At 40.9% G+C, this 13,067-nt stretch overlaps 1 protein-coding gene across 7 annotated transcripts in view; it reads right to left on the bottom strand.

Annotated features, from left to right (window-relative positions):
* Nucleotides 1–13,067, bottom strand: part of relch (RAB11 binding and LisH domain, coiled-coil and HEAT repeat containing) — a 74,149-nt gene that overhangs the window by 53,665 nt on the left and 7,417 nt on the right. For 6 of the 7 annotated variants that reach the window (XM_080794098.1, XM_080794100.1, XM_080794097.1 and 3 more), the window contains exons 2-9: nucleotides 10,341–10,430; nucleotides 6,599–6,670; nucleotides 5,847–5,902; nucleotides 5,391–5,504; nucleotides 4,899–5,087; nucleotides 3,509–3,603; nucleotides 2,721–2,802; nucleotides 452–612 (exon numbers count right to left, since the gene is read on the bottom strand). In XM_080794098.1, coding sequence (XP_080650224.1) covers nucleotides 452–612; nucleotides 2,721–2,802; nucleotides 3,509–3,603; nucleotides 4,899–5,087; nucleotides 5,391–5,504; nucleotides 5,847–5,902; nucleotides 6,599–6,670; nucleotides 10,341–10,430 — 859 coding nt within the window. Of the gene's footprint in view, nucleotides 1–451; nucleotides 613–2,720; nucleotides 2,803–3,176; nucleotides 3,205–3,508; nucleotides 3,604–4,898; nucleotides 5,088–5,390; nucleotides 5,505–5,846; nucleotides 5,903–6,598; nucleotides 6,671–10,340; nucleotides 10,431–13,067 lie in introns of those variants that run through there. The other variant, XM_080794103.1, reaches the window with a different exon arrangement.

Raw genomic sequence — 13,067 nt, forward strand, 5'->3', positions numbered from 1 at the left:
AAAGCACTGTGTTTATGTTTTGTTTATGTGTTTATGTGTCAGTGTTTATTACGATCTCGACAGCAGTCTAAAAATGATGATGATGTGTTTATGTAATCAGCTCAGAAACAAGCACCGGGCGGTTCTCAAAATGTTTTAGTGAAATCACCAGCTAGTTTTGTATGCATTAGTTAGTCCACAGATCTCAATAACTCAAGTGTACAAATGGAACCACAAGTCGAGTGGGTCATAAAATCGTACAGAAAAAAATACAATGTACTAATACTTAAGTAAAGTACTGATACAATTCATAAATGAATAATTAAATAAATAAATAGAGAGTAAGAGAGAAAAAAAAGACTTAAATGTACTTTGTTACCACCGCTGTCGAAAAACAAACCAAGAAACGCATGCCTTCATCTGGTCAGGTGTGGATCCATTTGGAGCCGGGTGGTTCCTGCTGGTCACTCACCTGTTGGGTTGATCAAACTGGACAGGAGGCCGGCTCTTCAGCTTGCCGTGGGGCTGGGGCTGGGGGTGGTTGGTGTTCTGGCTGAAGGGGTGTTCTGTGTTGTTCTCAGGTTCCGACCCAACCCCCCGTATGTCCAGGTACTGGCCATTGTCTGTCGGGGGCTGCCGTTGAAAAGGGGTCAAAAAGGTCAACATCGTCGCTGTCCGGCAGAAACCTTTTATCGCCATATTTTAACTTTTTATGTTTCGTAAAATTAATGCCCTATTTTACAGGGTCACACATTTAGTATCAAAAGTAGCACAGCTGAAATCTTGTAGATTTGCTACTTGTATTATATATTTGAATCTTGAAAAGTAACAAGTTTTGGATATAAGGGGGTTTCCACTTGACAGACAATATACAGTATAAACTGATCATATATATCACCATTAATTTGAACTAGCTGATACTCTTTCATTATATTTTATTGGACACTCAGGTTATGAAATAGTGAAGCATACTGCTTGAGACAAAGGTTCCTGTAAGGAATATAGTAGTCTGTGAGGTAGTAGGGTTGGTTGGTATGCTCATAGTGATTTTGGCCAGTCTCTAGAGTTAGAAAATATGTGATAGCATTTCACCAGTGATATCTATATGCGTGCTGCATTGCATTATAACACTACCAGAAAATGAGACGCATCAATAGTCTATATGAAAATAGTATTATTTACTGGTTTGGGATAGTGGGGGTCGTGAATGTGTTACAAGGGGAATGTTGTTGATTGATTGATTTTGCCGGTGAAAGGCTGCTGCAAATATGTAGTAGTAAAATAAATGCTATTATTACCTACACACTTTATATTTGATTAAATTCATTTCATAATACATTTCCTTATGCAATGCTATCACATATTTTCTAGCACTAGGGGTGATTTCCAAAATGATAATTATTTCCCCAGGATGGTACCGGTGGTGGATCAAATGTGTGGTCCTGGCTTACACGAACATGGGTCTGGAAACCCATGTTCGATAATCGATTTATTTAACCCATTCAGTATGGGAAAGCATTAGTGTCATTTTAGACTTTAGCTACACATATACATTTTTTTTAGAGATCCGTTAGGATATAAAAGGCATTTGTAAAATGAATTACTTAAGACACTTGCATTAGGCTATATTTAGTTTACTGAATTTCATAATGTCCTTAGAATCTATGTATGTGATCATGGTATTATATCTATGGATATTTACAGAGGAAACCTTTCGTGGCAACATCTTGAAAACAGAAGTGCATCTTGTGTAATGTATGTTGTCACTATGTTGTTACTGCCAGTAATAGAGAACATATGTTGTTAACCCATTTTGGGCGGGAACCCCTGTTGGTGTTTTAAGCATCATGTCATGCTTTAGCTATTGAAAAATAGCAGATCTACAAGTAAAAGTTATCCTATGCATTAAACACAAAACAATTTGTATTGGATTTCATAATACATTTCCTTAGAATCTGTGTATGTTTAAACATGGTATTAAATCTCTAGGTTATAATATGTACAGTGGAAGCCTTTGTGTAAAGGCCAGTCCACTGACTCCAATGATTCCCAATCCCAACGCAACTATTTGTATTGGCTTTCATAAAACATTTCCTTAGAATCTGTGTATGTAATGTTTTAACATGGTATTAAATCTGTGTATGTACGGTAATGTTTAAACATGGTATTAAATCTTTAGGTTATTTACAGTGGAAGCCTTTGTGTAAAGGTCAGTCCACTGACTCCAATGATTCCCAACGCAACTATTTGCAACTGCAATACTTGCAACAATTTTACCCAATATCCATGGCCCAAATTTGGTGTCCTGGCTCCAGACTAATACAGAAAGTATATTATCAAATTGAGATAATCAATGAGATAATCAGAGTTGCGGACTGGAGCAGTTTGATTTTTTCTTTCAGTCCACCACTCTGACAGAACTAACACTGGTTGGTTAGTTACGTACAATGAAATATGAGATCATATCAATTGCACCATGGAAACTGACAATAACATTTATATGTGACTATTTAAAACATCACACCCGTGTGAAGTGAGTGGTGCTCTTATCATCGTACATCATCTCATTCCGACCAATCAGAATTTGTGTCCTCACCTTTGTCCTCAATGTTTAAAACACACACACTAGCTGAACATAGGAGGGGCTATCCCCTAAATATTATAAAGAAAAGTGCTCTTCGATTATTGGATGAATTGAAAACGATGTTTTCTAAGCAGATAATGGTGGCAGGTATACATACATCAGAGAGGGGCGGGGACAAGGCGTCGGTGGTGTTGGCTGCAGGTGATGAAGATACACTCCTCTTCAGGCTCTCAATCTCACTTAGAGAAGAGAAGGAAAACATGTTAGGATTGAAGGCTTCACAAAGTCAACACACACTGTTGTTTACAGCAGTTAGGCCGTATGCAGGGCTTAATGCAAAAATAAATCCCAAGACTGAAAAATATTTTTTTTGCCAACCTGCACTGATGCCATTAAATGTCCCCTATGAAAGCCTCAGGACTGAAATCAGTCCCCAAGACTGAGAACTTTAAGCCCTGCGTAAGGTGAACCATGAACTTCGTTCCCACATCTCTAGGCACTACTTTCTTTAATGCATTTTTGCATATAGTTAACACCATTGTGGACCTTGGGGTATGAAGTTATCCACAATAATCTTTTGATGTTTGTGCTTAAATAATAAATGTACGCAAACCTCTGTAGCTTCTTGAGCTGTTGGGCCAGGCTGTTAATTCATAAGTCTTGACTTACAGTAAAAGCCATTTACGCTATAACTAGGCTAAGTTTCAGGCTTAGTGTGAGGTGATGCACACACACACACACACACACACACACACACACACACACACACACACACACACACACACACACACACACACACACACACACACACACACACACACACACACACACACACACACACACACACACACACACACACACACACACACACACACACACACACACACACACACACACACACACACACACACACACACACACACACACACACACACACACACACACATCTGTAGCTTCTTGAGCTGCTGGGCCAGGCTGTTCTTCTCGTTGTTTAGCAGACTGATCTGGTACTCCAGCTCCTCCACCACCTCTGTCTGCTGCTGTAGACGGCAAGACAAATACAATCATTACATTGCTGGCCTGCCATGGCCAATAGCACATTATATATTCAAATTAACCAATGGATTATTTTTTTATATTTTCTTTTTATCCCACGATTTTGTAACCCATTTTTCACCCCTGTGTCAAGTATCTAATGTGATCCTGGGCTCTACACACCCTCCGCCAAACTGGGGAGAGCAACGGACTTAACTCATGCTTCCTTCATGCAAGTCGCACCTTTACACCTGACAGGGGGGAGTTTCCCTGGTTGGACGTAGCGCGTGGAGGGAACACGTTATTCCAACCAGTTCCTTAGCTGGCCAGGGGGAGGCAGTTTAGAGACCAGAATTACTGCATGTTTTTGTGAGGGTACCTACCTACCCAGGGGTCACAGGAAGAACATGCAAACTCTACACAGAAAGGCCATTTTGCCAACCCCGCCTCGCGTATGGGCACTGATGACGTGGAGGAGAGGACACACCGCCAGCGCCCACAGCGTCCCAAGCGGGAATCGAACCCAGGACCTTCTAGCTGTGAGGCGACAGCACTACCGACTGTGCCACCGTGCCCCGGATTATTATTTTTGATAATATTATTGTTTAAAATGTATAGACTGACGCTAGGTTCGTTGTCTATCTGAGATCCTACGTTTCCTGAGGCACTACACTGTCTCTGCAGGGGCGGCGGTGGCTCAGGGGTAAAGTGGCTGGATGGTAACCGCAAGGTTGCCAGTTCGAACTCGAGCTCCCCCAGAGTTAGTGTCGAAGTTTCCTTGAGCAAGACACTGAACTCCTGAGGTGCTGGTTGGTGCCTTGCATGGTTTCCGCTGCCATTGGGGTGTATGAATGTGTGTGTGAATGGGTGAATGTAATGCACAATCAATGTAAAGCGCCTTGGATAAAGGCGCTATATAAATGCACCATTTTAGACAGGTTATAATAATAACCTTGCTCATTATTATTGGTTGCTTTGGATACATGCCTAAATTGCAATGTAACTAATTCTGGTAAAAAATAAGGTTATGACACAAAAGTACATTTATATAGACATGAAAAGCTTTGCCTTTTTATCGGCCAAACGGCTGATATAAGCCGATAAGATTGGAACTGGGTATGCTAGGGAACAGGGATATCTAGTATCACAGTCATCCTGACATGTTCCTTCCTCCACCTTCTGAGGGTGAGGATGAGAGACAGCCTTTTACAGCAATAGAAGAATGCCGAAGATTCTAAGTTACATTCTCGCTCTTTCACATACCGCCCGCACGCACGCACACACACACGCACACAAATACCTGTAGTGAGAGATCAGGCTTCTTTGGGGGATCATGGGAAATGTAGTTCCCTGGAAGCTCACTTGAATCCACCCCCACTGCCACGTCCACCGTATCTCGTGGCGACAGGAGAGCGGAGCCCCTGTAGAGCTGTAGCAGGTCAGGGGGCTTGGGGATGTTGAGGCCCACATCATCCCATAGCTCAAAGTCCTGGAAGACAAAGAAGACAATCGTCATGATCCCATAGCTCAAAGTCCTATAAAAACCAAAGACAACCATTCTAAGCATCTGATGTTCTACCATCTTCAGTCCACTAATAATGGTCGTTTTCAAAGGTCTTTGCATTTAAATTTTGTTGCCCACCAATTTCCTCTTAAACTACAACTTCAATTAGGGGACTGTGATAAGCAATGAGAAGGAGTTTAAACTAATTTAGGAGTATTCAATTTTATTGATGTATTAATTCATTTATTTATATTTGCAAGCAACATGGGGGGGGGAAACAAACTTTACCTGGTCGTCATTTTCATCCGAGAAGGTAATGGCGGAGAGTTTGTATTCATTCTTTAATAAATATTCATTGACGAGGAAGTTTAAGGCTCTTTTCTCCACCTGGCGGATAGGCTCCTGATGTACACAGAGAGAGAGAGAGACACACAGAGAGAGAGAGAGAGAGAGAGAGAGAGAGAGAGAGAGAAAGAGAGACATTCAACATTGCAATGCACACCAAAGAGGTTGATGACAGATGTGTAGGACAAAAGGAAGGTCCAATTGCAATCATTGAAAAAGGTCCCGCACACCGTCTAGCTAGTACTACAAACACATCTGTCCTGATGAAGGTCGACAGTCTGCGGGAGTCCTAGACAGTCTGCGGGACCTTTTCCAAAAAAAGGTTTCAAACATACTGAAAATAACGTTGCAGCCCTACTACAAAAAAATAATTTTGATGAATTTTCTATTTTACAATACCTGAATCTCAGAACTGGATTTGTGGTTCTTCCTCTCCTGTGACGTTACCTCGCTCTCTAGATACAAAGGGGGCAAATGCATTCAGACGTGTGTGCATGGATTAAAGTCAGATGAAATCTCAAAACTGAAGAAAATAAAATGTTGTCAGGCCAACTTGTAAAAGCTGCGATTTGTGAAACAGCTTGAAAGGAATCCCCCGCCACACTAGAGCTCTGTTCAATCAGGAGAATATGTAGAATTATGATGTTTAGGTATTATCATTCTAAACCTGTGTTCCTGCCGTTCTCATACAGACAATCATTTGAAGAAATTGCAGATTGAGGCTTCAACCTTTTCTTTCATGAAAAACACCAAAAAGCGCTCTAAGATCTCTTCTTTTGCTTGTTTGACTGCTTTTAGATCGGTTATTCTTTCATAGAAGACATGCTGGCTACTATGGAATGACTTAAATCATCATTACATCAGTCAATTTACAATTTAGGCATTTAGCAGACTCTCTTATCCAAGGTGAGTCGAACAACTTATACCGTAATAAACAAGGTAAACACATCAATGACAAATGGCACAGTATTGTGTCTCAGTAAACTAGGATCGCATGTGAACCGAGAACCTAGCATCAGTCTAAAAATGCTACAGTACTTCTCAGTCGTGGCAACTGAGAACTTTAATCCATGTGTGTGTTCTTCTAAATAAAAAAAGGATGTAACAAAGGAGGGCTTGAGGTGGAGAAGAAAGTGAAAAGTTGGCCACACCTGCTGCCTGAGTCAAGTTGGCGCGCAGAGCCTGAATGGTCTCCCTTGCTTTCCGTAGCTCAAACTCCAGCACTGGACAGAACAGGAAGTGACAAAACACACAGAAAACACACGCAGGAGGGAGGAGAGGAAAACAAAAAGATGGAAAACAAAACACACACAAAAATAAGAGATCATAAGAAACTGGGTCCAAAAAAAAAAAAAAGGAATGACAAAATAAAAAAAAAGGAGGCATGCAATGCAAACTATGGATGTAAGAAACGCATGCAGCAGAGGATCATGGTATAGCTGTCTGGATGACCAGTCCTTCTGATAAGTGTGTGTAATGCGTTAAAGGGGTATTATTTTTTATTTTTTACTTGGGCCCTGTTTTTAGAATTCAAACTATTCTGTTTCGTTTACTTTATTTATTTATTTTCTTCACTGGGATAACAGAGATGATATGAGGCTGGCATTTAGCAACATTTTTTATTATATATTATAAATGTTTTAACCCAGCATAATTAGTTAATTACCGACTTTCCCCTCGATCTGCACACAAAATGTCCGGAGGTGACCATTGGTGAAGGGACCAATTCCAATATTTTTACACTCGCACATCATGGTCTAAAAATAGGGCCCAGGTGTAAAAAGATAAATACAAATAAAATCCCCTTTAAAACAATGTCAGAAGGATTTCCTGTCCACAGTTCCATCTTAGTAAGAACACTGATGTGACTGATTTAGGACAAAGGAGCCAAAATTGAACGAATCCATCCCTCCATCCATCAGTGCACTGGGATCTGAGGACAGGAAAAGTAGTCAAACTATTGATCTGATCATCTACCAGCTGTCTGACAATGGATTTGTGTCAATGGAATGATATTACATCATTCGGATCCAAGCCACTCATAAAGGACAGCCTTGTGCTTCCATGCTTTAGGCCAAACATGTTACAAACAAGTTTGAAAGGCAACACGACTACACCATCGTTACTTTTAGATAAACATAAAAAAATGAAATGTCAAGATCTCAATAAAAGATAAAACACCCGTCAAAATATATGTATGTATCATCATTTACACCACATTGTTTTTCGTAACTTAATTATATTAATATTAGAAACACATTTTTAAGCCTTACTGTATGTCATTGGAAGTGAGTTCACTGTGACACACACACCTGAGATAATATACCGTAATTAGGAGCATCATCGTGATTAGGTCACAGTTAAATCTATGAGAAATATGTTTACACATTTTTAGGCTATGCATAACATACAGTAACACTAAGTAAAGGGGGGGGGGGGCACACAAGATCTCCAGCATGTTTGACACAAAATATCACACGCCAAGAAGCCATGAGCTTAAAAAAAAGAAAGAAAAATAAACATTGCATAGCTGTGCGCTGAAGATCTACCATGTGACCTGCTGGTCTTTAAGATTTAGCATGTGACTTAAGATCTAGGGCATGTGACACGGTCCAACTATTTCTTACTTAGATCACTCCTACTTCATGGGTTCTGACTCTTGAGTCCTGACCGACATTTCAGGAGTGTGTTTATTATAAATTAAGGTTTATTTGTCACTACACTTATACATGTACGAGCAGCGGAATGCAAATGTGGTGGGCTATATGCAATACTATGGACTATAACAAAACATTTATTGATTTAATGTTGGATCAACATGCCGCTATACTTTACTATTAAAAACTATGTAAGCTCTGTGCAGATCAAGAGTGCACAGGATGCAACCGCAAGAAAATGGGGGGGAAAAAAAGTTTAATAAATGAAGATCGAGAACAGAACAACTGAAGGGGGTTGAGAAATAAATGAAATAAATCAAAATGAAGTAGCTAGTCTTGGATGGAGTGACTTGTCCAGTGTTGGTCACTGGGGTTTGATCAACGTCAGAGGAAAGCCAGAGAAAAACCCAGAGTCAGACAGCCAGGGGAGGACATCTTGGCAAGATGGGGGGAGAGGGAGGGGAGGGACGGGAGGGGAAGTAAGGATGGGACGATAACTCTTTTATTATCGTTTAGTGATCAAACAACTCGCAATAATCATATCGCAGGAATTTCAATGTATTGTGAAATTTACCTCTGTCATACGCACTACGCAGTGATACATTTGCTTTTCCAAGCGACACACTTAAACACATTGTAGGGGTTCAAGTGGTAAACAAAAGTGATAAATTTTTTTGTTTCATTATCGCAATAATAATTATTATCATTATTATTTTTGGCCACATAAAACGTGACATGAACTTTTCCTATTGTCCCATCCTTAGAGGGGAGGTGAGGGGTGGAGTGAAGATGTGCGACAGTGTATAAATCCTTTGGAAACCATAATGCAGACAGTCTGCTTAGTGATGTGTTCCTCTGCTGCATGGTTATTGTGGCCTGCATTCATTCATCTGTGCTGTATATAAAAATCATAAATTACCTAAATATTCTAAAACAGTGTTCAATTTAAAAAAAAAGTTGTATTCACATTATGCTTCAATAACCCATTCTGATGATTGTAATACAAATGTATTTTTCAGGTGCGTTACCGCCACAAGATTATGTCTAGTTGCTTGAATGACTTTGCTTTGGTAGCGCAGCGCTACCAAAGCAAAGTCATAGCGCTGGTCACTGGTCAGTGTTGGTAAACGTGAAGCGAACGTTTTTTTTTAATCTTGCGGCGGGAACGCATCTTTATACAGTCTCACACGATATTGTATGTAAGTGACAGTGTCATACTAAAATGGTGGATTATCCAAAACGCTTTGCATAGATTGTGCATTACATCCACCCATTCACACCTTAGATACAGCGTTTCGTCAGCATTTATATCAACAGGTCAGTGGAATAATCAGTGAACAAACTGGGATTTAATCAAACAAACCACACCATACTGTAGGTAAAGGCCTTTATTGCCATCCTGTCAGTTGTCTCAGCAAGAGGACACCACAATAACAAAATCTCACCACTTAAGACGGCAGCTTGCTAAGTGGTCAAATGGGTCAGATGAGTATGTTTATTTCAATGATCAGAGTATACTTTAAGTTCCTATTTATCAGTATCACAATGAAAACATGTATTTCAAGGTTTTAAGGGAAGAAATTGCCTTTGTTTAATATATATATATATATTTATATTCAATTGTTTGGGGGGGGACTTGCAATTGCTGATGGAATAGCAGATGTCCTCAATCCTCACTGAAGGAGCTCACTGGCTGTTATCTTTACAGTGATAATGAAGTGTGAATCCTAACAGCGTTGGTACAGGCCTCGTACCAAAAATAACACACACATACTGCCAACTTTCAGGAGGCCAGTCTCCAGCAAGCCCAATCCAAAATCCTCTGGCTTGTCGGAACTGGAACATGAACGGTGCAAGACACACGCATAACATTCAATAGTAAGTCTACAATAACAATAACCCTGAGTACATTCCAGTGTCAAATGTACAATAATACAGCGCATCCCGGATGGTTTTGTTGTGTCAACTGTGACATCACAAAGTAATGCTACTATAACTGAAAAGGTACTGAAAGTGGTATTATTGTTAAAAGAAGTGTTAAGTAGCTGAGTGCTTTTCCAGCTCTTTAGTAAAACAGAAAATGTATTTTTCAGGTCGGTTTATATGGTAGCATTGATTCCCCTGCCTGCTACATGTATGTTCCCAACCTCCTCTCTGTTTTAGGAGTGGGAAGGCTGCAGTCGACGGGTCTCTCCGTCACCTCGGGTCTGTAAAGGCCAGGTGCGTTTCATCTTACCTGCCACTCTCTCGTCCGTCTCCCTGTTCCCGTCATCCGAGTAGCGGGCGAAGTCCAGAGAGTCCAGGGTACTGATGCTGCCCGTTCGGTCTGAACAGAGACACACACACACACACACACACACACACACACACACACACACACACACAGAGACACAGTGGTTAGCCTCGGATCCAAATTCCTACCACAGACAGTCTGAGCCAGATTGGACTCCAGTAGTTCTCAAAAAAGAAGAAAAATAAAAGAAAAAAAACAACCATGTCAAGGACCCCCAAATTAATTTGGCCACAGTCCCCTATATTTTCCCCATAGTTTGTACTCGGTACTCTCCTAGATTTGATTTGTCTCTATGTACAGTATCTACAAGCTCACCATGGGCAGTGTTGCGATGTGTTGTGAACTTGTGAGCTTGAACATTTTCAAGTAGCCAATGTAATATACAGTAGGGTTAAAGTGGTTACCGGTAAACTGATTGTGATGCTATAATTAACTATATAGCATCGGGGGTTCCCCGTACCCCATTTTGAGAACCTCTCATGTAATATAACAGCTACAAGACAACTTGAGAGTCTCTACACGCAAAATTCACATGCTGGCTCTGGCAGTATGGGCAATTGGGCATGCACGTGACCGTCACGCGGGACAACAAAGATTATTTCCACTAGACCACAACTCCGGATGATGATGTGCCAGGTACTGTAGGATTTATTAAAAGCTATATTATGAATAGAAATGACCTTTTAGGCTTGGTAAAAAACATTGCACAGAGCAGACTGTAGGATACATGGGGCTGTATTTTGCGTGTCTTAAGTACCAGGTCTTATTCCCTAACTTGAGTAAACTAAAAACCTGGAGGCGTGGTCAATGCTCTTTGGCCACTCAGAATAGCCAAATGGCATTGATCACGCCTCCAGGTCTTTAGTTTACTCAAGTTAGGGAATAAGACCTGGTACTTAAGACACGCAAAATACAGCCACATATCTGGTATCTATGCTATTTCATTCCGCTATGTTTTGGAAAAGGTTTTACAATGTATGAACATTTTTGCAAATTGCAACTAGGCAATTACCGGTATGTAATAATTGTGTCAGGCCTAGTGACACTGACAATGAAAAATAAATAGCGCAGCAGCAGCAACAACAAAAACAAAAACTGAACATGCATTTAGCACACCTGTGCTTCTATTTCACTTAGCTAAGCTAACCTTTAGCAAGCTAACGGTGTTAGTTTTCCCACATGGGTTTCCCTTGCAATGCTAATGTGTTTGTTCTCTTCTCCACAGTCAACATGCAGACAGGACAGGTGTAGCCAAGGTCAGGCTAAAACAACTGATCTACAAGCTCACGTCACGAGACAATACGATTTCTGGAGGTGGAAAATCAGGCACAACTTGTACACAGTAGCCCATTTAGCCCCAAGCAAGCCTAGTAAGCATTGATTAGCTGCTTTGTGGGGGGGGGGGGGGGGGGTTAGTAGTTGAGGTGGGTTAGGTCCAAATTAATAAAAAATATCTAACTCAAGAATAAATAAATCAATAACTCTGTTCAATCAAATCACTTCTTACTGGCCGAGCCAAAGCTTATAAATGTTTTCTATTATTATGATTCACTTGTCTTAACTATTGGCACAAGAGGGACGTTGATGGCCATCTTTCATGTGAACTTTCTAATTGTGTGTGTGTGTGTGTGTGTGTGTGTGTGTGTGTGTGTGGTTTAATGTTTAATTTGCATGACCTCAGCATAACCTTGCAAAATGCACATACACACCCTCTGTGAGAATGTTTGTTCACTGGCCCTGTGTGTGTGTGTGTGTGTGTGTGTGTGTGTGTGTGTGTGTGTGTGTGTGTGTGTGTGCGTGTGTGCGTGCGTGCGTGCGTGTCAGAGTCTCAGGGATTTAAAAGCAGGTATTGCTATGTGGATGACATTTCAGGGCTGTGCCCCTGGCGTGTATTGTCCTCAGTGGGACAGTTCTGACATTTCAGACTGTCAGTCACTACCCTAATGCATCCCAGCTGGGCACACACATACACACACATGCACAACTGTGTCTAGACGGACGATCAGGGTGTCAGGAGAGAGAACGGCATTTTATGTTAATTAAAGAGCCGAAGAGACATGGAGACCCCTGTTACTGAACAAGCACTCTAGCAATGATTACTCACAGAATACAGAGACAAGCGACTGACTCCTGACCTGTGGGCCAGATGGCTCAGCAAGGTACTTCTTTTTTGTTAATAAGAACAGATTAATTAACCCATTCTGACCTGAGATCAGATTCATACGAGGTTTCCACTGGACACACACTGGTCTGATTAACCCATTCTGACCTGAGATCAGATTCTAAAAATGTCAGTCGCTCTTACATTTTTCTAAAATAGCAGACCTACAAGCTCGTAGCGCGCCACTCGGTGGCGCGCTATGAGCTTGTAGATCTGCTATTTTTCAATAGCTAAAGCATAACATGATGCTAACACCAAAATGGGTGCCCGGTCAGAATGGGTTAAGCACACACACTGCAATGTTACCCCCAGAATACGGATGCCAGTGTTCAAGTAGGACTTTTTACTAAGAATCCAACCTTTGGTGTACTGTAAATGTACACACAGAGAAGTGCAACGCACAGACGCACACGCCCATAACAATAAATCAAAAATGACACCATCCACTATCCTAGCTTACAATAACAGCAGCATAATTGCATTGTCCTATCAACTGCTTTATTTACATA

Source organism: Protomyctophum bolini (assembly GCF_963924005.1).
Source record: "Protomyctophum bolini genome assembly, chromosome: 21".
NCBI classification, from domain to species: Eukaryota; Metazoa; Chordata; class Actinopteri; order Myctophiformes; family Myctophidae; genus Protomyctophum; species Protomyctophum bolini.